The following is a 25825-nucleotide window of genomic DNA, read 5'->3' as shown; positions in this document are numbered from 1 at the left end:
CCTAATTCCATTATGAATTAATTAAATCGTTTCCTTCAAGTGTGACTTGTTTTTTAAATTACGACTTTCTCAATTTCAAACTGGGAAATATTTTCATATTCTGAATTCTGTGAAATTAGCTGGTGATTATTTCATGCCGTATTAAGATAAGAAATATGTTGTAGTTACGCACAATTGCGTATATATATATATATATATATATATATATATATATATATATATATATATATATATATATAAATTGAAATAAAATATATATATATATATGGATGCATATCAAGCAGAGAAATTGAAAGTGAGAAAGTAAGAGAGCAGCACAGAGAGATTGAAGAGAGAGATATAGAGAGTATATTTGTTATGGCTTTTTAGACGTTACCCTGAAGGAAGCTCGAGTATATTGATTGTTTTGAAAGGTATGTAACAGGCAGAAGAAGCCGTGGCAGCTACCAGGAACAGCTGTCCTGTTCACAAGAGCTACAGACCTGAAATTTTGAAGTGTAAATGTATCTCGACAACACAACTCATTTCGTTATTTCGGCTAGTGGGCGTATGTCATATTTATTACATGGCATTCTTTTTACTGATTACAGAGAAAGTAAAGCAAAAACAGATAAATGTATTCGAAATTCGCGAAAGTCAAGCTCGTTTTTATAATAAATGAAATTATAATTACGTCAATATCATTAAATATTTAAAAAAAAAAGAAAACCCAATAAAAATTGAATAAAAAGCAAAAGCGTTTATTCAATTTAAAATCAAATCTATCTGAAGAAAAAAATAAACAACAAAAATTAAATAAGAAAAAAACAAAACATCAAATAAAATTAATTTTATAAAAATTAAAAAACTGCACTGTGTGATGTCAGCAGAACGCGAACATATAAACATGCAAATTAGATAATTAAAGATGCTACGAAAACACTTAAATATAATATTTGATTGCTAAAAAAGTAAATAAAATAAGTATAAAAACAGATAAAATAAAAAAAAAAAAAAAAAAAATTTAAGCAAATTAAACAAAATATATTTGAAAATATAATTAAATAAAATAAAATAAAAGGAAAAGTATGTGATCAGCGGGTTTCGAACTTGCAACTGTTGGCCCATTTAAATAAGCAGATAAAATATTTAAGGAAGCTTCAAAGACATGTAAAAAAAAATGTATTTAAGAAAAAAAAAAAAGTAAATACAAAAAAAAATAAAAACAATTTATTTACATATTGTAGGATGCGTCGATGGGATTCGAAGCGTGGCTTATCAGGGGCGAATGCTATTTGACGGCATTAAAAATTCTTACAGCGCACACAGCATTCAGCCACAGCCGCAATAATTGCCGCACTTAAAGTTGATTACGAGCAGCGCTTGTAGAATAGTTCGAAAGCTGCCGAGTCCATGGAGAGACGTGCTCCTAGGAGCAGTAATAAGTCAAATTTCCATACAACAAAATACGTATATAAACATAAATATAAATATAATATATGACGCAAATGGGCCGCTATCGCCGCCCGATTAACAGCACAAATTTGAAGTTCGAAATGTTGCGTTTTGTGTTAGTCAGCGTATTCGTTGCCAGCTATTGCTGTTCACAGTGCCGCGGCGATGACGATCCGCTCGATCACATCCATTTCGAGCCATCCCGTAGTAATATACGCGAGGGCCAAGCATACAACGTTACCTGCTGGGCCGACAGTCTCGCTGCCTTGAACAAACTCTGCGACGGCGGCGGCGCGGAGCGTTTGTACATGCAGGCGAACCGCTTGAATTTGACTGTGCACATACTTAATGGCAGCACTATTTACCACGAGGTCCGCTCGGCTCAGCCGAAGCACGAGCGGGCGTTTGGCTACGAGTGCCTGTGCAATGGCAAGTCACTGCTATCCTCGTACTTCCGGGTGGGCGTCCGGCTGCAGGTTGATGACTTCAGCTGCCGGTTCGAGGAGGCCGAGTCTCCGGCGACGTTCACCTGCAGCTTCAGCAAGCCAGCCCTGAGTGACGTTGTTGCCAAGGCCAATTACACGTTGCAGCATAACAATCAGATTGTCGAATGCCAGCCGGCTGGCAAGGGATTACAGATGCAGTGCATCGGCCGCCTGGATATCTTCAATGAAGTGTACAACTTTACTTTAAGGCTGCACGATCATCTGGACGAGCATTTCCAGCGATTCCAGCTGCGGCGCGAACAGATGATTGTGCTGGAGCGGCCCGGGTCCAATTTGAATGTGACAAGCCTAAACAGCTCATCGATTTGCCTCGAGTGGAGCGCCAAGCGGTCCACAAACCACATCGGCTATACCATCGAGTGGTCAAAGCAGCTGCTGATGCTGCCGCCGAACGGCAGCAGCGATAGCGGCGTGATCTGGTCGGACCCCGAGCAGCTGACGAACAAAGAGCGCCTCTGCCTGTTTCGCCTGCCCCGTCCCTATCAGAACTACACGATTCAGCTGAAACGTCGCTACGCCTATGCGAGCGCCCACTGGAGCCGGACCTTTGTCTACAGCTTCTGCACGCATCCGGAGCTACCGGCACGACCGCCCGTCGTCTGGCCAAGCGGCTATCATATCGATCCCAAGCGGCCAAGCGAGCTGCACATCTACTGGCAACAGCTGCCCCAAGTGGAGCACAATGGTCCAGGCTTCACCTACAACGTGACCATTCAAAAGGCCAGATATCCGCATGAAATCATGTGAGTCAGCTTTTTAATTGCCTTCGCTTCACTTACCTCGAGGCTTATCTATTACTACACTGACCGAGTTTCTTCGACAGAAATTGATTTATTCGCCTTGCCACATCTTCACACATCTGTGAGTCTGTCAATCACTAAGTTCATCAAACAACATTGGATTCAGTCCAATTTTAGTCAGTCAGACAATCAGTCTTTCAATCAATCAGTTACTTAGTCAATCAGTCAGTCAAGCCGTCAATCAAGCAATCAGTCAAGCATTCAATGAAGTCAGTTAATCAATCAGTCTTTCAATCGATCAGTTACTTAATCAATCATTCAGTCAAACCGTCAATCAAGCAATCAGTCAAGCATTCAATCAAGTCAGCCAGTCAATCAGTCTTTCAATCGATCAGTTACTTAGTCAATCACTTAGTCAATCAGCCAGTCAAGCCGTCAATCAAGCAATCAGTCAATCATTCAATCAAGTCAATCAATCTTTAAAACCTTCAAGCACTCACTTTATCGGTTAGTCAGTTAGTCAATCAGTCAATCACATCACAAACTGTATCTATCGACTTATCGATTTCTCGACTTATCGATCTGCTTATTGCATGAATACGAACCATTCCTTCAAATGCCTTGCACTGGGACTTCAATTGACATTTCTTCTTCTTCCCTTTTTCCTTGTTGCAGAGCTGCCAGAGTGGAAATCGAATCGAATCGAGCCATAGTCCGCAATCTAAGCCTGCACAGCGATAGCTTTACGATAATCGTGCTCAGTCAGAATTCGTTGGGCAGCTCGTTGCAGAGCAGTCGGATACGAATACCGCGACAGCAGGAGTCGATGCAAGCGAGACGAGTGCCCAAGAACTTGGCCATTGGCACGGGGGAGAGCCGGAAGCAACTCACCTGGGAGCCGCCAGAGGAGCAGAAGCTGCTGACCAGCTACACCGTCTACTGGTGCAGCTGGAACACAACGGATCGCAGCGAGTGCAATGCGAGCGTGGCCCTTGACTCCGCTGAGGTGGAGCGCTGCACTCAATGCCAGTACGAGCCATCGGCTGGCACGCTGATCGATGCCTTCAACTGGGCCGTCTCGGCCAATTATGATGCGCGCGATGCGATTGGCAGCGGCGGCATTCGCTGGCTGGCCTGGTACCATGGACCATTCACGACGGCCGTCGTCAAATCGGATCCAAAGCAGAATCTGCAGGGCTTAGTTGCGCTCATCATACTCGGCGGCTTCATCTATTTCCTCGTTCAGAAGTATCGCTATATGTCCGACATCAAGGTGGATCTGCCTGTGGGTCTGCAAAGTGTGCCGGCACTAACAATAGTGGAGCAGGAGCTTCCACTTCTAGTCGTAGATCAGCATCAGCGGCAGCAGCAGCAGCCGCAGCCGCAGCAGCAGTTGGAGGAGCTGCAGGAGGAGCAGACGAACTTCGATTCTAGCGTCGAGTATGCTGCGGTGCGCTTTGAATGCTTTCGACCTCCGGACACACTGAAAGCTGCTCAGCCAATGTCAGACTATGTCAGCACGCTAAGTCCACTATTTCCATCAGCTCCGCCAGCTGCTGATCTCGCCGCATCCCTGGACAATCCCTCGGGCTACATTTGCATGCAATCCATTCGGCCAACCCAAGTCACAGGCTACGTGAGCCTACCATAACGCATCCGGATATAGCATATGTATATATGACACATTCTTTTAAGTCAGTTAAGCAGAGAGATAAAGACAAAGGCAGACGCGTACACAACTAGCGAGAGCACCAATCCATTTGTATATAGCAAAATTTTACATATATGCGATATACTTACGATATAATATATATAAATATAAATCTGTATATAATTATTTTATTTATATTTTTTCTATTGCACCTAAAAGTCGACTCCGAAAACCGAAATTTGATCAAATTCAAATCAGCCCGATTTCAAAATAAGCTATTCCATAAACCAGTCCGATGCTATATGTATATATAGTGAAGCATCGAGGTATTCGTAGCCGACTGCTCTGCAACGAGCTGCCCAACGAATTCTGACTGAGCACGATTATCGAAAAGCTATCGCTGTGCAGGCTTAGATTGCGGACTACGGCTCGATTCGATTCGATTTCCACTCTGGCAGCTCTGCAACAAGGAAAAAGGGAAGAAGAAGAAATGTCAATTGAAGTCCCAGTGCATTGCATTTGAAGGAGTGGTTCGTATTCATGCAATAAGCAGATCGATAAGTCGAGAAATCGATAAGTCGATAGATACAATTTGTGATGGCTCGATATGCATGTGTAACTCGATTAATCGAGTAATCGATAATAATATCGATCAGTCAAAACATGTATGACTCGATTGTTATCGATCAAAGCGAAGGCAATTAAAAAGCTGACTCACATGACTCCATGCAGATCGCTGGTCTTTTGTATGGTCACGTTGTAGCTGAAGCATGGAGCCTTGTGCTCCACTTGGGGCTGCTGTTGCCAGAAGTTCTCATTCAGCTGGTCTTCCCAATTATGCCTAGACTAGTTACATAGGGCAAGAAGAAGACTTAACAACTTCGAGCGTAAAGAGTCGGGGATACTCCGAAAGCAGCTCGATGAAGAACCCCATCTATAATACCTTGTTAAGTGCTTTTACCTATCAAATGAACACAAGTGAACTCAAATTTAAATATATATATGATTTATATATACACACATATATCATATCATATGATAAATTTAATACAAAAGAATTGTAATTGTAAGTAAAAAAAAAAAACCATAATAGAGTTAACCGAAAGTACAGTAATAGAAGAAACCTATATATAGTGCATTCATAAAGGATTGGTTAATGATAAAACATAAACACCAAAGAGTCCATGGAGTCCGGGATTAAAGATGCGACGCATCGGTCTTATTGCCATGCCATTTGTAGGATCCAGAATAGATAAAGTTGCTCTCGACGCACTTGCGATCCGCCTCGGCGGGTCCGCGGGAGCCGTACGGATAGGGTATCGGTGGGATCCGCTCGTGCTCGATCTTGTGCAGGATGGGCGTGAAGATGCGCCACGCCTCGCGCAGCTCGTCGGAGCGCACGAAATGCATTTGGGAGCCACAGAAGACATCCAGTATGAGACGCTCGTAGGCGTCCGGCAGCACGAAATGCCTATAGCGATGCTCGTAGGTTAGATCCAATTCGGTCTCCTCAATGTCGAACGTAATGCCCGGACTCTTGGTCATCATCTTGAAGTAGAGCGCCTCGCCCGGCTGCACGCGTATGACCAGCTCGTTGCGCTTCGAATTGCCCTCGAAGATGTCGCCGGGCACATCTTGGTACTGGATGCGCACCTCGGCCTTGCGCTCGTTCAAGGCCTTGCCGCAGCGCAGTATGAACGGAACGCCCTGCCAGCGCTCGTTGTTGATCTGAATGACGGCCATGGCATAGGTGGGCGTGGTCGATGTTTTACTAACCGTGGGATCGTCCAAATAGCCAGACTGCTCCTCGGCCGTCTTCGCTGCGGGATTGCCCACGTACTGGCCCAATACCATGTCGCTCAGCTCCAAGGGCTTGATGCACTTCAGCACCTTGACCTTCTCGTCACGTATATCATCCGGATGGCAGCTGCATGGCTTCTCCATGGCCACCAGCGACAGTATCTGCAGCAAGTGATTCTGCATCACGTCGCGTATGATGCCAAATTCATCGAAGTAGCCCCCACGGCCCTGGGTGCCGAACGGCTCCTTAAACGTGATCAAGACGGAGGCGATATTTTCCCGATTCCATGTCGAGCTCAATATCTTGTTGCCGAACCGTATGGTCATCAGGTTCTGTACCATCTCCTTGCCCAAATAGTGATCGATGCGGTACAGTTGCTCCTCCTCGAACAGACCGGCCAGATGATCGCTCAGCGCCTTCGAGGTAACATCGTCCCGTCCGAAAGGCTTCTCAACGATCACACGATTCCAGCCGCTAATTAAGGATCAACGCAGCATTATTAAGGATCCACTCAAGCCTTAACCATATTCGATTCACTCACCACTTGGACATGCAATGGTGCTTGATGTTGAACGTCACCTGATTGTAGACTGTGGGCGGCAATGCCAAATAGAAGAGTCGATTCGCATTGAGTCTATTCTCAATTTTCTCCATGTGCTGGTTGAGCGCCTGGTAGCCAGATGCTTCATCGTAAGGCCCAGAAATATAATTATTCAAGCTCCAGAATTTCTGATATTTCGTTTCCTCGCTCGGTTGCACCTGTCAATGACATAGAATATGGTTAAATCAGCTTGAGAATTGCGTAGAAGGGTGCAGTAAACTTGAAGCTTTGAGAATCGCATAGAAGTGATAGAGCGAGTGAGCACGTCTCTCTCTAGCTTAGAATTGGACAGAATCCAGGGTATCTGGCAGTCATGAACTGGAGCTTGGGGCTTTTCGAGCTTACCTTCATGTAGGCTTCGCAGAGTGCCTTCAGTTCGGCCACAGTCATCTTGGAGCGCGCATAGCCGCAAATTTTCGTTGGCTTTGGCAGCAGATCGTCGCGATATAGCCACCATAATGTCGGGTATATCTTCTTCTTAGCCAGATCGCCCTGCAATTGGAATTGGTGTCAAGTTCTCATGCTAACTGGTCGGCCAGCAGCTTACCGATGCACCAAAGACCACAAAGGTGTGTGGTATCTGCCCATCGAAGTGTGTGCCCTCGCATATCATGGTCGAGCACTTGAGGGTGTTGATGATGTGATCCAAGGTGCCCGAAGGCTTTGAGCACTCGCACGCTAAACGAAAAAGTCAAGAATATATATGGAATATATTTGGATAGAGCATTTACATAAGTAAATACAAGGATTCAGGCGCTAATTATATATAGTTGTGAGCCAAAGATCCAGCGATCGCCCGATCGATCCGCTGACCAGAAACGTAATAAAAATTGGCAAATGCTCTTAGCTTGACTTTCAAACGTTGACTATATCTTAGCCCCCAGCTCATACCTGTCTGACAGATAAGTGCAGAGGAGATATATACATTATGCATACTATATATGTATGTATGTATGTGTGTGTGTGTGTGTGTGTGCAATAACAGCTGAAAGTCAGAGACGGAAATCAATTGGTCGCACAGTCCGTTCACAGTGCATTTGGTTGGCTATTCAATTTCTTATGGCATCGAATAACATAGAAGATGCATATATATATATATATATATATATATATATGTAGATATATATATAAGATAAAAGACTTACAAATGATATCTATATTTATGTAATCCATTTGTAACTTCTTTTTGGATTCTGTTTCAAGCACGTTTCTTTAGTAGGTCATATCTAACTATATAAGCCAGATAAATATATATACATATATATATATATTAAGATATGCTTTAGCTATATTTAGATATGACTTACTGAAGAAATGTGCTTTCAAAATGTCATGTGGTTCATATAAATATAGCTGTAGAGACATCTAGAGAGAGAGAGAGAGAGAGAGAGCTAGCTTAGAGTTGTATTATTCAAATCTAGCTACACCTTTGAAATATATATGAATCTATATACAAACGTATACATGTCTATGTATAATACAATTGTAATTTCGTTTCGAGCGTCCAGCTTAGCGTGCGTTCACCGTAGTTGCAATGCTGATAGGGCAAACAGAAATGCAACAACAGTAAATCACGCAATGTACAAAAAACAACTTGTTTTCTTATTGTATTTCTTTGGCTTTTCTCTTAACTGCCTTTACTTGTCACATTTTTGTGTTTTTTTTCTTGCATTCAATGTTTTTTTTAACGCCTACAAGATGACTCAGCATCGCGCTTAGCATTGCTTTTGACAAGGCATTGAAATACATTTTGAAAGGCTTTTTATGCACGCACTCATATACAGAGACATGTCGTGAGGTATGTAAGCCATTTATACATGTGTAATTATTTACGTGTACATTTTCAATGTCATTAACATTGGCTAATTCTCAATGCCAATGCACGCTCTCGTAGTGGCTCTCTCTGCCTGTAACTGTAACTTGAAAGGTTAACATTAGCGCATTAATCTTTGAAGTGAATTCAAATAACAACAGCAGATAATTGGAGAATGAGGTAAAACTGATTGGAATTGCCGATAAGCCGACGGCAAAGCTTTGTAGGTGACCCTTTTACCTAAAGAACACAATTTGAAGGGCATTCTTTTGCGCGCGCTCTTCGTCGCCCACTCTCTGACTCTCCCTAACCGTCGCTATCTCTCACTCGCTGACTTGGTACCCAGCACTATAGCGCACATTGTGCGCCACCTGTTGCGTTTCTCCAACACCATGACCATCACCATCACCAACCCGAACACCCCTCGTGCCATCACTAGCTGTTTGCATTCATTGAGGAGTCGTATATCGTAAGCGTAAATCGTAAATAAAACTTACCCATGCTTATTTTAGTTATGTGCTAACTGTTGTTTGTTTACTTATTTTATATTGACAGTAATTTTTGTTTAGAGTTTTTAAGCAAACTTTATTAAGTTTTTTGTGTGGCAATTAATCAAGCTTTTGACCAATAATATGAATAAAGGTCAAGTGCAGAAAAAACTGATTTTCGCTGCGGTTGGCAACACACGAAAATAAACGGACACACACACGGCTGCACTTGCACGCAAGCGCAACGTGAACGAAGTTTTATTAATCTTTTTTTTTCTCGTTTCGTTCGTTATTTATTTCATTTATTTTGTTAACTTTGGTGCGCAGTCTTTTTAATTTGGCAAGAAGGTTTAGTTTTTTGTGTCTTTCGCTTTTTATGAGCCCTCAAACGATATGTAGCTTAAGACGATCGCTGCGCGAATGCGCCAAAGCAAATGTGCAAAGCGAACATAAAGCAGCGCCAACAACCAGTAACAGCAAAAGCAGCAACAACAAGCGCACACTATATATAATATATAATATGTAAAATAACAAAAACAAAGAGATAGAGAGTGAGAGCGAGAGCGAACTTGTGATATTTTCATGAATGCGGCCAATGTGCCGGCTCTCTGTTGTGCACAGGCACACAAACGCGTGCACACGCACACGCATACAACTCTTGCTCGTAACGAAAAGCGTAACCAGTGTTGGACAACAACAACAACATGAAATGCGTTCAAAAATTTGTAAAATACGCTCATTTCGCAATGTCATGTTTTCAACTATATTTACATAAAGCCAAAATCAATGTAAATGTTAATATATGCTTTTACAATAAGCATTTCCTCAATTGTTATTTATATATTGTGCCAAAGCTCATTTAAACACACAGACAAAAACTACAAAATAATTGTTTTTTATATTAGCAAAACAATAAATAAAATATAATTACTTTATATATTTAAAAAATAAATACAAATTTAACAGAATATTTTCCAAATTAAAAAAAAAATAAATAAAACTACTTAATTAAACATTTTTAAAGTGACAAACATTTTAAATTTGAATTATTAAAACCAAACAATATTTTTTAAATGCGCATATATTTTTTAATGATTTACAGTTAATTTTTTTTAGTTTGCTTTCAGTCATATATTTATAACTCTACAAACAATTTTTCTTGTTAGCAAAAATAGTTAGTTTTAAGTCCAAACCGCTTAGAACTTTATTCATTTTTAGTTATTATCATTCCACGCACTTTTCCACATTTGCGGCTTATCAAAAAATGTCTGAATAGCATAGCTTCTAGATGAAAGTCATTCAGCTTGGACTGACATCTCTAAATAATATACTTGTATATAGATTACCACCAACAGAGGATTTTTAAAGGTCTTTCAAATGATTCACGTATATAGAAGTGTGTGTGAATATGTTTAACAGCTTATCAGTTGTCTCAACAGGTAGCCCAAATCAATCGACAGGTGAATATAATCATAAAATAAAACACCTAACAAATTTATCATAGAAATAGTTACAGATATATATGTACACATAAATGCATACATACTAAAGCATATACAGTGAACACTCTGTTGATATACCACTACCTTTTACCTTCTAACATTTTGCCTCAATCAAAAACTCTCAATAATTTTGTATGCAAAATAAAAGAACTTTGAGGAAGACATCTTGCTAGCAGCTTTCGTTCAAGAGAGTTTCCACTGTATATTGGTGTTTGTCTATTTGTTTTTAAATGCCAATAATCAAAATAGTTCTTTGATTTATATTTACAATCAAACTACGAATAAACGTTGAGAACATCATATAAAAAGTTACAAACAATCAGCTATGCACGATTTGTGTGGGACAACAGTCAAAACCGCATCGAATATATATATATGTATATGTATATGTATATATATATGTATATATATATGTATATATACATACATATATATGTGCTACATACATTATCTTCTATATATATGTGTGTATTATGAATGTATGCATAGCACATGCAGTAAACACGTATTACAATTTTATTGTATTATTATTTTTGCTTTTTTTTTTGGTTTTTGTTCTTTTCTTTTTTAGTTTTTTTTGAAATTCGACCTTCTTTTTGTGAGTAAGTTGTTCGTCCTATTGGTAGACTTGCATTGTGGACATTTATAATCGATCCGCTCATCATATTTACAAATCTTAACGTATCGATAAGCGCAATCGATTGCATAGATCGAGTGTGGAGCGCAGGTGATTGTTTGGTCAAGTACCGTTACCAAACGTCTTCGGCTGTCAGTAAAAAAGCACAGAGTGGAGAATCACACGACTTCTTCGCTCCTCAAATTCCTGAATCATTTCATCGATATCATTATCGATATCATTTGATTTCGCCATCTGCAAATTTAGTAATTAACCAACACTCAAAATGTAAATAATAGAAAATAAATAAAACACGCAATCCAAATTACCAAGTTAAGCATGTCCGTTATTAAAAAGGCGCCCATCAGCGCATCCTCCGCATTGTCAACGACATCCACATTAAGCACATGGACGGGACGATTATCAACGGAGTCCATCGATTCCATGTGCATCACAACCAAATCATAAACACGTTCCTCTACCGTAATTATAATATCAAATTGTTCTTTGGTTTCCTGAAAACGTTCTGGGCACTTTTTAATGCGACGATTTCGGTCGAGCATATGCAGTAGACCATTCTGTGTGTAACTGAAAAGAAACTCTAGTTGAAAATTGATGATTAATGATTCATAGATTCAACCAACATACAATTCTTTGTCCTTGGCCTCCAGATCACGATATATTTCCTCGTAGCTGGTGCCAAATTCGTAAACATTGGGCTTATCAAATGCTAGGCCGGGCAGCTTAACCCGTTCGCCGGTGCCGTAGGAGCGCACGTTGAAGCCCTTTTTGGCGAGGAAATTGTGCGCCTCCATGGAGCGATTCATGTTCGATGAACAGACGACGGCAACAGATAGCTTGCTCGGCTCAGTCATGTCTGTTTTGGCAGTGTAAATAATTTCGCTATAATCCAATATAAAATACGTCTTCGAAGTTATCAACGGAATGACAATGGTCTTCGTCAATAATATTACAATGCGTGAGGTAAGGCGATAGACTGCGACCGACACAGCAAATAATGGCGGTCGGCCGATAGACAACAGTGCTGTTCAACAAACAAGTCTTGCACTTCAATTATACAGCAAAGTGTGGCCATATGCCAGACACACCATATATGTCCAAATGTCTGGCAACACTAACTGCCGACCTGACTGACTGTTAAAAAGGCGTTACAATTATAAAATAAGAGCAAAAAATTTTTACGTTATTATTAGCTAGTAATTGTTTTTATTTATATATTGTAAAAACATTTAATATTTATTATCATATTTATGGAATAGAAATTAAATAGAAAGAAAAAGAAAATGTTTCAGTTGTTCGACTTTCATAAGTATATATATATATATATATATATATATATATATATATATATATACGCACGTATGAATTTATGTACATCTGCTATGAATGTTTGGTATGCACGTTGAAGTAGACACAGAATGTTGTTTGGTACGGGCAACAACCAGACGCCAAGCTCCCTAGCCAATGCAAAAGTGCGCACGCCCTGTGCCCCATCCAGATCCAGCCGGAGCTCGAGGAATGCGGCTTAGCAAGTTGAAGCTGTTGCTGCTGCTTTTCTTGTTGTTGGTGGCACACCAATACGCGCTCGATTTACCTATACCCTATACACGCACACACACAGATACAAATGCAGATGTGCAACATAGACAGAGCGCCGATCAGGTTCAGGTTATTGCTTGCTGCACAGTGGATTCAAATTTATGCATATTGACCACGATCCAAAACCAACAGTGGTTAATAACAAATTTTAATTTATAACAATTGAGCTCTAATTGTGAGCTCTGAAGTGAAATCACTAAAGAATTTATTTATTTTTATTTTAAATAAATAATGTTTTTTTTTTAAATATATAAATAAACAGCTTCAAGTAAAAACCGTTGACAAATTTAGATGTTAGCAATGCCAATATATTTTTACCACTATGCCGCGGCTTTGTTTGTTATTTTAGCGTCAGCCTTGTGTCCAGCTCGCTCGCTCGCTCTATCTCTTCCCTACGCACACAGATGCAGCCGAATATGTTTGTATCTGTGTTGCCTTGTTAACTGGTTATGCGAATAGTGGAAGCAGCAATAGCAACAGCAGCAGCAACGGCAGCAGCCCCTGCGGCTAGAACCAACGGCTGATGCCGACTGTGTTTCGGCTTCGTGTTCGGGAATAGTCGTTGGTTGTCACTTGATCGCTCATCGTTCACTTGTCGCCCGCTCTATTCACTCACACACATACACACAGACACAACCGTAGCTTGCACACACACGCACACATACAGTTACATGTATGTTTGGCAGCCTGTCTCTTCGCTTGACTCCGTTTTGTTTTGCTCGTGCTCGTCCAGTTGCTGCTCGTGCCTCAAGCTCGCCGCGTCGCGTTTTCGCTCCACGCTCTCCCGCTCTCTCAAAAATGCCGCTGCTGGGGCACAGCCAGGCCTAGACCCGTCCCGTTCATCGACACACACATAGCCAGCCAACCAGCCAGCCAATTTTTCAATTAATTTCGGGCTACTCAAAATATTATTTAGTCATGGCTATGCAAATGTCACAGCCGCGCAACGGAAATTAAAGAAACAAAATCAAAGAACGCCAAAAAAAAAACATAAAAAGAAAACATAAATAAAAGGTAAACTTGTTTAACAACTCGCCAAAATGCATTACAGTGTTTACCATACATATATGCACACATATACACAGCCACACTCACATATGTATTTTTTTTATTTGTTGTTTTTTTCGGTGTTTTGTGCATGTGCCAAATTGCAAGGTAATCAAAATTTCGCCCCAAACCATCTGCGAAATCAGTGAAAAAAACTAAAGAAAATACAGGCGAATGTACTTGGTCGAAGCTTAAATACTCTAGCTGATACAGATATACGATATTAACTACAGAGCGTACATATATGGAAACTAGGTTTATAAGACGTGCAAGCCATATTGGGATTCGAATCTTAATTGTCGTTTTGCTCAGTCGTTCAGTCTTAGCTGATAGACATACGATATTCAATATACGACCTAATGTATATAAGCTATTTGAGTAAACTATTCGTCAAATTTCGTCGATGTCGTTAAAATGGGTATTAATATGAGTTTTGAGCTTCGATTCTCGATTCGAATTATCGAAGCTTAAGTACTCTAACTGGTATATACAAAATATATATACGATATTCGACATACGATATAAACTTTAGCTTAGAAGAATAGAATAGAATTACGAATTTTGTTAGGCTCGTTTGAAATACGATATTCAAAGATGTCATTAGATGGTCTCCACTCACACTATCTAATCCAATAGATTCCAATAGATCTTTGCTTATATAACTGAGCTGATTCATGAGTCATAGATATATGATGCAATATTCGATATCCTAACAATTACTCTAAGTTCCCCACTTCGACCCTCTCTTACTCTTTCTCCATATCATTATGAAAAGCTCTCCATCGGCTAAGCTAACGAATATGCTCACTGCGAGGGCATTACAAGAGAGTTAGCTAAAAAACTGCGCTTGATTAAATCGAATTGGGGTTTCTACTTAAATTTGCCAAGGATTTTGCTCAAGAAATTTTGGAGCTGTCAGAAGTTACGTGATCTTTTCCGCCTTTTGCTTTATCACCAAGATGGAAAATATACCGTATGTAAATGGATCGGCCGAGGAACTCGACTCTACGTGTCTCTAGCCACTTAATTCTCGCTTCTCTGGCTCAAACTGAGCGTGCGAATGCTTCTGCATTTTGTATCTGTATCCAAGTATCTGACTCGCGGGATGTATCCAAGTTTCTGAGCAGCTCAGCTTGGCCGTGGCATGATAAACAGTGCTGAAGAAAGCCATTAAAACGGTGCAGCGTCAAATGAGTGGGGAAAACTGAAGAGCAGACAAGAGAATGGAACGGAACGAAACAGAACAGAAGAGAGCAGACAGGAAGGGGGCTACACAACTGAGCCGACTAAATGACGATCCTAAAATTTATGGGGGCCAGCATCGAGACTCGAGGTTCGAGAGATCTTGGCCAGTTGCAAAGAGTATTGGAAAAGGCTTGTACTTGACATGGCTTGAAAGAGAGCGAGAGAGAGAGAGAGAAATGAAAGGAAAGTTTCTTCTGTTTAGCGCGTTTTATTATATTCCAAACTTCAAAGATCGCCATTCAAAGTTCTCCATGAGAACTCACATTTTAAAATCTACAAATAGGCTTATTTCTTTGTTGGGATGAGACTATAACACTTATTGAAGTTACTCCTGTGGGTACTACCATTTGCAATCCTTCTCCCTAATTTCAGTTCCATTTTCATGCCACAATTATCATTAGTGTGTTCGGCGTTGCCTTTTCCCTACACAGACTCCTTGCCAAGCATCGTTCCTGTTCCACATTACTCCAGCTTAACGGCACTTGCTGCCAGATCGCTATTTTCGTACTATCACCTGTCGCAGCAGATGAAAGTTTCCTCTGGCTTCGTCCTTTTCATGATCGCAGTAAAATAGGGATCAGGCCAGAGCGTCAAATGAGAAAAATCATCAAAATTAGCATTATTATTAAAATTATCATTAGCATCATATATCACTCTTATCAGCATTTGATGATTTTTATCGTCATTAGCATTGTCATCACTATGGCATTATCATCATTATTACTAATATCATTATCATTAGCATTATGATTATTACAGATATACTATTGTTACTATGGTCATCATTATTCATTCATATTGGCTTTGGCATTGGTATTATCATTATTATTAATATCCTACTGATCATTAAAACTATAATTATTTATAAAGTCTTTACTATGACTCGCTATTGTTTTTCTCATTATCATTATCATTGTCATTGTCATTTATTATTTTTCTAATAAAACTATAATTTCAGTTGCATAGACTTCCCGGCACAAGGCATTCATTATGTGAACCATCCATGGAACATTGCGTTGCGGAGCAGACTTAGCCAGCCAGCAGCAGCAGCAGCAGCAGGTGCCACAGGGTCATAGTCGAAGCGGAGGCAGAAGAAGCAGGAGCAAAGCGGAGACAGAGAAGGCTCACAACTAGCTGCACAGGAAATGCTGAAGCACGCCTCGAATGCGAGCAGCGCCACAGCCGCTGCGCCTGTCAGCGGACAGCTGCTGCGCACTGCCAACAACAGCAACGGCAACGGCAACGGCAACGGCAATACCAACAACGCCAACAACAGCAATTGCAATGGCAACAACAACAGCAGCAGCAATCCACCCCCAGTGGCGGTGGCAGCGGCAGCAGCAACCACCACCAACACAATTGCAACTAGCCCCGTGCCAAACGGCGCAGCAGCGGCAACGGCAGCAACGGCTGGCGCTTCACCGACACCGGTGGCAGCTGCTGTTGCTAGCACGGCACGCAACATACACCTGCGACCGCCGCAGCCGCTAAACATATCCGCGTTGAATGCATCCAATTCTATGCTGAACGGCGGTGTGCGAAGCGTGGCCAACGCATCGACCCTGCTCAATATTGCCACGCAGGCGCCAATGAAGCCGCTGACACCGCTCACGCCCAATGGCAATTGCAATGGCAACAGTCTGCATCATCACACCTACACGAATCAGCATATGTTGGCCAGCAGCAGCAGCAGCACACATCAGCAGCAGCAGCCAACACTACACCTGCCCCAGCATCCCCTAAACAACAATAGCAACAACAACAATATCAACAACATTAACAACAATATGCATAATTATAGCCACTGCAACAGTTTGGGTATCAACCCAAATTCCGTGCTGCAGACGACTGTAAAGCCGACCAAACATGGTCCAGGACCACGCGAAGTGCTGACAAGTTTAGGTTTGCTTTGCTTAGGTGAGTGGCAGCACTTTTCAATTTGCATTGGCAGCATTGAACCCATTTCCAAAAATCCTTTCGCTTTTACTCAAAATATATCGACGATACGGCAGCACTGCCAGCTTACAGCTTTCGCTAACGTCAACCTAACCTTGGTTAGTCAGTGTCATCCCAGCATTTTTTAGCTGGTGCCATTTCAGCATAAACAATACAATGTGGCACCAGCGTTGCCAGCTTACAGTTTTTAGTGATGCGATCGGTCAGCGTAAGCCCCCTCTAATTCACACTTTCTATTTATATGCAGTGCTGGCAGCTTACGATTAGTATTTAACAGGTGTCATTCCAGCATTTAAACTTCCCATTCTTCTCTTTACAGTTTCGCTGCTGCTGGCGCTGCTCTCGCTGATCTTTCTGCTAAAGATCTCGCCGAACAGCCGCGAAGATGCGCTGACGCGCAGCATCAGCAGCGACGATTTTATAATCGTATACGATGTGACACTGGCACTATGCGCTCTGTCCCTCTCATTGAATCTCTGCTGTCTGCTCGTCTGCGCCATACAATTTCTATTTGCCGTCAAGCTGTTGCGCTCGCCCATGTTTGATGGCCGCGACAACAAGTACTTGGAAAAGTCGAGTGCTAGCAGAACGTGCGCTGTGAGTGGCTTCTTCATCTCCATACCAGTCTTTCTCACCGGCATCATATTGTACACCTTCAACCACTTCCATTCAACGCCAGCGATCATCACCAGCATTCTGATTGGCGTTGGCATTGTTTTCTGTGGCGGTGCGATGGTGCACAACGTTTTCGTGTGGCAAAAGGAGAAGACGATCAGCTATCGCACTCCACCACTGAATATGTCGCTGCACTTGCCACCAGTTCAGCTGTTCAACAACAGCGTGTGTCCACCACCTGTGTTGCCACTCTATGGTCAACAGAATCATTCTATGATGCATCATCCTACTTCAGTGACGCCCGTCTCACCGAATCACTCGCACGGCAGCTTCAATCCGCTGCTCTGTACCAATAGCAATAATAATAATGCTGGGGGCATTATCAACTCACCGTTTCTCGTGCGACCGGCGACAGCGACGCCGCCAACGCCCAAGCCCATTTCCATTGCAGCCAATGGCAGCTGCCTGATGGGGCGCGAGGCTAGCGGATCGGTTAGTCCAGGTATACCGCCAACGCTGGACATGAGCAACATTACCATTTCGCTGCATGAGCTGTCCACGCTGGTCTAAACCCAGTGCCCACTTCACAAAATACAATTAAGAAATAAGCCGTTAGCCGTTAAGTTGAAATATATATATACATATGCACGTATGTATGTAGTTGTAGACGACATCCACCGTAAAGTGTTTAGCTTTAATGATGTCCCACTTGCCGCCCTGTTGCCGTTTATGTTTTAAACTGTTGTATATATTTGTATATAGCTATAATGAATTACAAATACATATTTAATATATTTAAATACTGCGCTCTAGCGACTACCTTTTTTCCCATATGCGCAACTATCGATTATAAAGCTAGCCTGTCAAATAGCTAGCTGCTATAGCACCACCCCAACAGTTATTTGCATTTTAAGCACCGAAAACATTTTGGGGTTTTTTTTTAATTCATTCGTACATTCAACAATTACATAGATATTTTAAACTGCGGTATATAATTGTATATATCTAAAATCAAATTTAATAATACATATTTAAAAGATTTATAAATTTTGCGTTCACATTGTTACAGTTTCATAACGATGCTATCGATATATTGTTCTGTTACAGACGATTGGGCAACACCAAACAGTTAACAGTTATTCACCTATTTTAAAATTTTGTTTTGCACTTACATTTTTCTTTTCTTTTTATTTTTTTGTTTTGCACTTGCATTTTCGTTTTCTTTTTTTTACATTTTAACGATTTTGCCGACCCCTGGCAATTTAAACTCCATAAACAAACCAAAGAAAATTAAAAAATATATCATGCAAAAGCAATTTTTGTATCAACTAAAGAAAACAATGTTTGTGTGTGAGTGACTACTTCTTGGTACGCCCACGTTTTTTAAGCGGCACACTGGCGTCACTAACTGTAGATAAAATATGAGTTTTTAGTTAAGGCGCAGGTAAATGCAAGCCTAGCACTTACCCTGGGGCGAAGGTGCCGCAGCTTGTTCAGCGTCTAACTCGGATGTATTGCGGCGACTGCGTAGTTGCCTTGGTGTAACATCCTGTGTCGGTTGGTCTTGGTCGGTTCCGCTAGGTTTACGGCGACGTCTATCTCTGGTTGGAGTCAGAACGGTCATTAGAATAGGCGGCTCACTATTGCTGCGCAGCTTGCGTTGCGGCGTTCCGCTATCCTCATTCTGTTCAGATACTGCTTTACTCTGATTGGTAGCCGCCAACAGTTCGAGCTGTGCGCGCGAACGTGTGCGCGGTGTGGACGACGAGCCTTCGCCGGTCTCCTCTATTACCTCCAATGGATGGGCCAACTGCTTTCGGCGACGCTTGGGTGTGGACACTGGCACAGTTGATATAGGTGGCAATGAACTGCCACGCAGAACGCGACGTTTGGATATCGAATTATTTTTCGACTGGACAGGACTGTCGGTGGCACCACGTGAACTTTCTGCATCGGTGGCTTGGTCGTCAGCAAGAGCTCCGTAGCTACTGGTGCTGCGCAAACGCAGCTGAGGTCCAGTAAGAGAGGGGGATGGAGTACTTCGGTTGGACGATAGACTTCTGGGATTATCATCGCTGCGAAGCCGTATGCTGCGCTCCGGCACGGGCGGTGTTCTACTTAAGCTTGAGCGTTTCCCACGCACAGTTACCTGTTTGGGGACCTCAACTTGAGTGGGCAGCGAGACGTCCAACCGCCCCTTCTCCTCTTCTGCCGCGATTTCCTTATCGAAATCTAAAGTCATTGGCTCCTCCATTGGATCCTGCTTCTCAGCCACAGTATCAACATTTATCTTGCAATCCTCTTCCATGTCCACATCCATTTCCTCTTTATCGGAAAGCAACAACAAACTGGGATTGGAGTCCACATCAGAGTCCAGATTGATGGCAACTGAAACAGTTGAAATTGTAGGGCTTTGAGCGGGTTCTTCCGTTTTAGGTGTCACTGCAGTTTTCTCTTTTATTTGCAGCTCCATCTCCTGCTGCGCCTTGTGCTCACTGTAGGCGACTGTAGCTACGGATTCGCTGCTGGAGCCGGCAATGGAGGCAACTTCTACCGTTGCCGGCTGCAGTTCTACGCTGTCTACGCTGTCCAAATTGATGGTATAGGCCATAACTGAATCACTGTTAACCAATGAGGAGCATGGCGCTTTGTTGGCCTGCAGCTCCGTTTCATCCTGCTGCTTGAAGGCAAAGAGTTCGGCGCTGCTGCAAGCAGCCAAGGGTTCGGGGCGTGCCACATAGCCGCGCACTTCGGTGCCATCGAGTGCTATGACACACTCATCCTCCTCATCCACATCGTCGTCCTCCTCCAACGAGCCTTTTGTGGTGTCTAGATCATCCACCGTTTCTAAGCTATTTGCACGATAAAGCGAACGATTGGAGCCGCCTTCGCCGGCCACACCATGAGCAGCACGTGGACTCGAATTCTGAGAGACATTCGTATCGCTGGGCAGAAAGGAGTTGGGCGTATGAGAGGTGGGTGAACGTGAGTCACTAATGGAATTGGTAGACTCCACTACAATTGAATACACTGGAGCGTCTGTACGTGGCGAAGATAAATCGGAGAGTTCGCTGCTTACACTATAGCTGGGCGAGCCACGATTGTAGGTGAGTGACGTTGCCGCTTGTTCGTTGCTGGAGGATGAGCAATGCTCCTGCTCCGTCTCTACATTAGCAACATCTTCCTGATCGGCTACTTTTGATTCATGTGGTTGCGATTCCCCTAACTCCTCAAGGCCCACCTCCAAATCCTCCTCCTCCTCCGCTCCCACATCTTCGGCTTCGACTTCATCCAGATCTATGTATGCCAAAGGACTTGCTGACGGTTGAGTTGATTCTGCCCCAACGCCTGTCTGTGAGATTGTCTCTGTCGCCTGCTCAGGTATGTGCTCCAGTGCTGTCATATCATAGCTGGACATGCCGAGCGTCGTGTCCAGCATTTGTGGCTGTGTAGCTGCCGCATTTTGGGTAGGCTGACCCAATGTCGATGGCATGGACCAAGCTGTTGTCGAACTACTCGGCTCATCCATGTCCCCGCAAATGGTTGTTCGTTCAGAGATCTTCACCTGGTGGCTGCTACTGATGCTGCTAATTACTCTCGATGTGCTCTCGAACATCTTCGAGGAGCAAACAGGTGGCAAAAATGATCCGACTGTACTGCCCATTCGCAGAGTAGCAAAGCTGCCAAAGCCGCTGCTAAGTGAGCTGCGAGGCTGCGGACCGGCTGGTGGTGCCATTATCAATGGACGTTGCGGTGGCTGTTGTTCTTCTTGTTGCTGCTGCTCCTGTTTGGTCTCGATGAATGAAACAAATGAAGCATTCGCTGATGCCAGTGGCGACATGTACTCGGAATCTGCGTCCGAAGAGTTATGGGGCTGCTGTTCCTGCTCCGCCTCGGGTCTGGGACTTGCCGGCTGCTGCTCAATTTCCACAAATATCTCATCTCCATCCAACTCCAAGCCCATCTGCTCCGCCTCGTTCATATCCACCATCTCCACATCCTGCATTGAGGGATCCAGCGGTATGGGTGGCATGAAGCTAAAACTAGGACGCTGCAACGACTGGCGACGAGTCAAGCATCGCTTTAGTATGGTAGGACGCTGCTCCTGACTAGTGACTGTTGCCGGTTCTACGCCTGGATTGGACAGAAGATAACCGGGCGGGTTTAGCAAATCATTTACAAAGCGTAATTCGTGCAGATTCACAGGCGTTTCTTGCTGCTGCTGCTCCTGTTCCAGTTCTTGCACATCCTGCTGAGAATCGCTAAAGTTGCAAATTGCTGCATCTTCGGTCAGCAGGCGACGACGCTTAGGTCGTTGAGTGATTGTATCACGACTGCAGGACGGATATAGACGCTTCTCTGCACATTGAAATTGAGTGGGACGCACATGGCGGCGCAGCTGTGGCACCTCCAAAGCTGATTGCGCGGCATTGCGCAGAAAAGGCATATTACGACTGTCCAATCTTATGGTCTGCTGCTCGTTTGCATAGCGCGTTGCCCAGTGGGCGCTCAGAGCGGAGCTTTGAAAGATGTTGCCGAGCTGACCGTTGGCACTCTGTTTAGCCAGCTGACAGCTAAAAGGCTCCGGCGAGGCATTTCTCAACTGATCCCCATTTAATTTGTCGCGTATGCGAAAATATGTGCCTGCTATTGATTGAGTGACGGGCGCCATGGTCGTCCGATAGGCGGACAGGATGCCACTTGTCTCATCATTTGCGCTATGATCCCGCTCCGCGGCCACCTCGTCCATAAAGGACACCGCTTCGATATACTTGCAGCGCTTAAGCAACAGAATCAATTGTATGCTGTCTGTGGTGCGGGTTTTGCATTGTCGCAACTGTCGATAGATGAGCTGCTCTTCGTTGTCGCGCAGACATAAGGTAGCCAGGACACTAAATTTACCTTCCAGGATGCAATGGCGGAAGAAACGCTCCAGCAACGGACGACCCTCGCCGTCCATGTAGATGCGTGCATGGTGAAATGCTTCCGGTATGTTGTTATTAGCCAAGAGCACTTTTAGTTTAAGTTCAGAGGAAACAAATCCCGGTGGCATTTGCACCACTTGCATCGCCTCCGGATTAGCATTGTAATGGAGTAACGTTTCAATCAAATGCTGTGTTTGCCATTCCGTATAATTGCTATGACCAAGCCGTCCTCTATACAGAGCATCAATTGCCAACTAGGGGAAAGAGGGAGAGGGGAAATATGAAAATACTTCAATTAGAAAAGGATAGCTAGCTAGCTAGCTAGCTCACCTCGTAGTCACTCCTGTCCAGAAACCAAAAGGAACGCACACGCTTCACCACTGGCTCGGCTATGCCAAATGAGATGGCAAAATCTATGTGCAATTCACTTTTGCTATCTTTATACATCTGTTCCACATCCAGCAACATATACAACACTAGCTCATGTTTGTGCTCCAACTTCTCGTCCGGCAACAGCATTAAACGCATTAACGATTGCAGCGATTGAGGTGGATATAATCCATTTTCTTTAAGCTGCTGCAGTGCAGCCTGGAATCCATAATGCTGCAGCTGCTCATCTATGTAGAGCCGGACATTATGTTCCGAAGAGCGCTGCAATCGAAGTCGACGCTCATCATATTCACGGCGTATCACCTGCAGCGGTTGCTGCTCCTGTTCGGTGTTCACCGGCAGGAGGCTGCGATCAATCAACCAGTAGAGAATGCGCTGAAACTCATATAGAACACTCAGTGTAAGCTTCGTATGAGCCAAATCTTCGACCAGCTCGTGACTTATTTGAGTTTTGGATAAAGTCAAAAGCAAAGCTTGTAAGTCTTGCAGCTTGCAGAGCTGACTGTTCAGATTTTTGAGCTCCTTGCGTTCGCGCTCATCCAGCGCATAGCCCCCATAGTCAAAGATGCCCTGGCACAGGTCCGAGCAACGAGTTTTGATTTGCTTGGCACGCATCACAATCCAATTGGTTAACACGGACAACGTTAGCTTTGTCGGACTCGCCATGTTGCACAGAAAGCTGCCATCCATGCAATTGCGTGCACAGCTATTCAACAGCCACAGACAATCCTGTTCCAATGCCATTGACAGAATCATCTCGTACATTTCACGCTGCAAAATCGAGAATATATAAGTGAATAGTTTCACAGCATCGGAACGACTATAGACATACTCTGGAGAGTGCCGTATGAGCTTCGAAGTCGTGGAATTGCGGCAGCAGCCGCAGGTCTACAAGATCCCTTATATAGATTTCCGGATTAAGAAATACATTTGCCTTGTTGTTGTATAGAGAGCTCAAGAATCGACGCTGAACACCCACATATTCAAAGTGCTGACAGCCTCTAACTGTCATCAGGAAACAATCTAAGAGAGAAAGAGAGTGAATTAGGAATGTCGTCGAGTTGTGGTCAAACTTTGATTAAGGACGAGTCTCACCGAATGACAGTGCTTTGGGATAATAATAGTCATCATGACGTTGCATGGATATAAACGGAATAATCGAGCTTGTGTCGATCTGCATGGATAGTCCAACGTGCTGACCACTAAAGTAAAAGCCGCACAGATAGTCCAGCTTGTCATCCGGTAGCGGATGGCTGGGCATCTCGTCCTTGTACCACTGATTAATATCGAATAGGACCAACTTATTCCGATTGTCCTTGTGAGAACGCCAGCTAATGGCAGTCAAAATGGTTCCATAGTCTCCGGAAAGAGCAAGAGTGGAAACTGTAATGCAGCTAATCATCGAACAATTGCCACTATCCAATGTTATGCGAATGCGCGGGGATGCGCTTAGAAAATCACGCACATCAAAATTGCCTTTGTCTAGAGACAGAGCAGACGAGCGTCTGTAGTTGATCGAATGCAGCGAAGCCATTAGTCCTTCACCCTGATCGTAAATGGAGATAATGTAGAAGCACGGTTGCGGGTCATCCGGCGGCTCAATGCAACAGAGTCCAACAACAGGCGATGGCGAATGATCGACGGGCATGCGTAGCTGCACGACGAGATCTAGTGTTCTTAGATCGTAGACACAGATGCGTCCATCCTGCATACCGGCAGCGAAGCCGGAAATCAATTCCAATGGAAGTAAACTCGATACTCCATTAAAAGCAGTCACGGGTAACTTTAGTTCAAATGCCAGATGCGCGTTCTGCTGGCGGCATTGCGTGAGCTTCGTATCCAATCGATTTACAGATGTTATGCAATAAATATCGTTGCGTTGCACCTCGGTATCAGGCAGGACAACATTTGTGGACCTATTGGTAATAATTTGCTTGGCATTCACATCCATTAAAAGCACACTGCCCGAAGTTGTGGCCAGAGCTAGGCAGCCATCAAATTGATTGAATATGGTTTTATCGCACAAATGCTCATCCAGAGAAGTCATACAACAGACATTGAGATCTGATTTATTCAGCTCTATATATCGCAGCACCTGACTATTGGTGGGTGTGTAGAGGGCCAATTGTGCTTGTCCCGGTAAAATTTCAATGCATACAGCCAAAAGGACGCGACTGTTGATGCCTGTGTATGTTAGTTCCTCTACGCAGCGTATGCTGCTCTTTAGCTTCTGCTTGCGTTCGTTCTCACGCAAAAATGTGTAACTGGCAACGCGAAATCCATTGCTCAACTGGCATATTAATATTGTGGCCGAATCAATATTCCTACGCGTTAGCCAACCCCAGCTGCCGCGATTAATGATGCCTCCGAAATAGTCAGCTACAAATGACAAAGAAAATCGCCATTGTATATAAAGGTATACCTATAAACATGGGTTGCTGTAAATCGAAGATACTTACAGGCAATTCTGCTGTTCTCGACCTGCTTGTTGAACACCTCCTCATAACCAGGTATGGAACGCTCCGGAAAAGTCGCTGATTTATTATCATTTGCCTTAATTTCATGCCACTCCATTTTTATTATTGTTGTTCTTTCATCGAATGTTGAATATATTATGAGATATTCACTTGACAACAAAATTTATTGTATGTCGACCGAACTGATTAGTTTTCCTACAGCTTATGAGATTTTAGTTTTTTGGCATTGCGCTTCGCTTTGACATTTTCGCACACATGCCGGCCCTTGTTGTTGTTGTTTTGTTTAGCTCCAGACGCGGCTGAGAGTAATCAGTGTTGGTTAACGTACGATATGAATATACTCGCAATATGTAAGTTGCGAACGAGGCCCGATGATCAAAATTAAAATCAATCAATTA

The 25825-nt window shown here is 43.2% G+C and overlaps 5 protein-coding genes across 6 annotated transcripts; 2 read left to right on the top strand and 3 right to left on the bottom strand.

The window, feature by feature from the left end:
- The first annotated feature begins 1397 nt into the window (after positions 1 to 1397).
- LOC111593450 (cytokine receptor) lies at positions 1398 to 4429 on the top strand. The gene is made up of 2 exons (XM_023306206.2): positions 1398 to 2683; positions 3356 to 4429. The coding sequence occupies exons 1-2, from the start codon at positions 1479 to 1481 to the stop codon at positions 4329 to 4331; spliced, it is 2181 nt and encodes a 726-aa protein (XP_023161974.2). The 5' UTR covers positions 1398 to 1478; the 3' UTR covers positions 4332 to 4429.
- A 1028-nt stretch (positions 4430 to 5457) lies between these two features.
- On the bottom strand, positions 5458 to 9454 carry LOC111593408 (glucose-6-phosphate 1-dehydrogenase). 2 transcript variants are annotated; one of them, XM_023306131.2, is made up of 5 exons: positions 9044 to 9454; positions 7281 to 7411; positions 7079 to 7225; positions 6674 to 6891; positions 5458 to 6606 (listed from the first exon to the last, which is right to left on the bottom strand). In XM_023306131.2, the coding sequence occupies exons 1-5, from the start codon at positions 9045 to 9047 to the stop codon at positions 5529 to 5531; spliced, it is 1578 nt and encodes a 525-aa protein (XP_023161899.1). In that variant the 5' UTR covers positions 9048 to 9454; the 3' UTR covers positions 5458 to 5528. The 2 variants fall into 2 exon arrangements, with proteins under 2 accessions (XP_023161899.1, XP_023161900.1); XM_023306132.2 differs by lacking the exon at positions 9044 to 9454 and adding an exon at positions 7477 to 7591.
- A 1525-nt stretch (positions 9455 to 10979) lies between these two features.
- Positions 10980 to 12173, bottom strand: LOC111593468 (RNA polymerase II subunit A C-terminal domain phosphatase SSU72). The gene is made up of 3 exons (XM_023306230.2): positions 11801 to 12173; positions 11482 to 11740; positions 10980 to 11407 (listed from the first exon to the last, which is right to left on the bottom strand). Exons 1-3 carry the CDS (start codon positions 12025 to 12027, stop codon positions 11306 to 11308), a joined length of 588 nt encoding a protein of 195 aa, XP_023161998.1. The 5' UTR covers positions 12028 to 12173; the 3' UTR covers positions 10980 to 11305.
- Positions 12174 to 13317: 1144 nt separating this feature from the next.
- LOC111593435 lies at positions 13318 to 18348 on the top strand. The gene is made up of 3 exons (XM_023306182.2): positions 13318 to 13786; positions 16023 to 16981; positions 17340 to 18348. Exons 2-3 carry the CDS (start codon positions 16210 to 16212, stop codon positions 18203 to 18205), a joined length of 1638 nt encoding a protein of 545 aa, XP_023161950.2. The 5' UTR covers positions 13318 to 13786; positions 16023 to 16209; the 3' UTR covers positions 18206 to 18348.
- A 220-nt stretch (positions 18349 to 18568) lies between these two features.
- LOC111593497 (protein ELYS homolog) lies at positions 18569 to 25790 on the bottom strand. Its single transcript, XM_023306264.2, has 6 exons — positions 25410 to 25790; positions 24046 to 25329; positions 23783 to 23973; positions 22891 to 23721; positions 19103 to 22814; positions 18569 to 19043 (listed from the first exon to the last, which is right to left on the bottom strand). The coding sequence occupies exons 1-6, from the start codon at positions 25522 to 25524 to the stop codon at positions 18994 to 18996; spliced, it is 6183 nt and encodes a 2060-aa protein (XP_023162032.2). The 5' UTR covers positions 25525 to 25790; the 3' UTR covers positions 18569 to 18993.
- Positions 25791 to 25825: the final 35 nt, after the last annotated feature.

This window comes from Drosophila hydei, unplaced genomic scaffold (genome assembly GCF_003285905.1).
Source record: "Drosophila hydei strain 15085-1641.00,03,60 unplaced genomic scaffold, DhydRS2 tig00000349-arrow-arrow-pilon, whole genome shotgun sequence".
Classification (NCBI taxonomy): Eukaryota; Metazoa; Arthropoda; class Insecta; order Diptera; family Drosophilidae; genus Drosophila; species Drosophila hydei.
This window is presented reverse-complemented; position numbering and strand designations above follow the sequence as displayed.

Coding starts and splice junctions, on each gene's coding strand:
- LOC111593435 (XM_023306182.2), top strand. CDS start 16,210: ATGCTGAAGCACGCCTCGAATGCGAGCAGCGCCACAGCCGCTGCGCCT. Junction 16,982..17,339: donor TTTAGGTTTGCTTTGCTTAG/GTGAGTGGCAGC, acceptor TTCTCTTTACAG/TTTCGCTGCTGCTGGCGCTG.
- LOC111593450 (XM_023306206.2), top strand. CDS start 1,479: ATGACGCAAATGGGCCGCTATCGCCGCCCGATTAACAGCACAAATTTG. Junction 2,684..3,355: donor AGATATCCGCATGAAATCAT/GTGAGTCAGCTT, acceptor TCCTTGTTGCAG/AGCTGCCAGAGTGGAAATCG.
- LOC111593468 (XM_023306230.2), bottom strand. CDS start 12,027: ATGACTGAGCCGAGCAAGCTATCTGTTGCCGTCGTCTGTTCATCGAAC. Junction 11,741..11,800: donor GAGGCCAAGGACAAAGAATT/GTATGTTGGTTG, acceptor GTTTCTTTTCAG/TTACACACAGAATGGTCTAC. Junction 11,408..11,481: donor TAACGGACATGCTTAACTTG/GTAATTTGGATT, acceptor CTAAATTTGCAG/ATGGCGAAATCAAATGATAT.
- LOC111593408 (XM_023306131.2), bottom strand. Junction 7,226..7,280: donor TTGTGGTCTTTGGTGCATCG/GTAAGCTGCTGG, acceptor TTCCAATTGCAG/GGCGATCTGGCTAAGAAGAA. Junction 6,892..7,078: donor TCTGCGAAGCCTACATGAAG/GTAAGCTCGAAA, acceptor TGTCATTGACAG/GTGCAACCGAGCGAGGAAAC.
- LOC111593497 (XM_023306264.2), bottom strand. CDS start 25,524: ATGGAGTGGCATGAAATTAAGGCAAATGATAATAAATCAGCGACTTTT. Junction 25,330..25,409: donor CGAGAACAGCAGAATTGCCT/GTAAGTATCTTC, acceptor TGTCATTTGTAG/CTGACTATTTCGGAGGCATC. Junction 23,722..23,782: donor CTCATACGGCACTCTCCAGA/GTATGTCTATAG, acceptor TCGATTTTGCAG/CGTGAAATGTACGAGATGAT.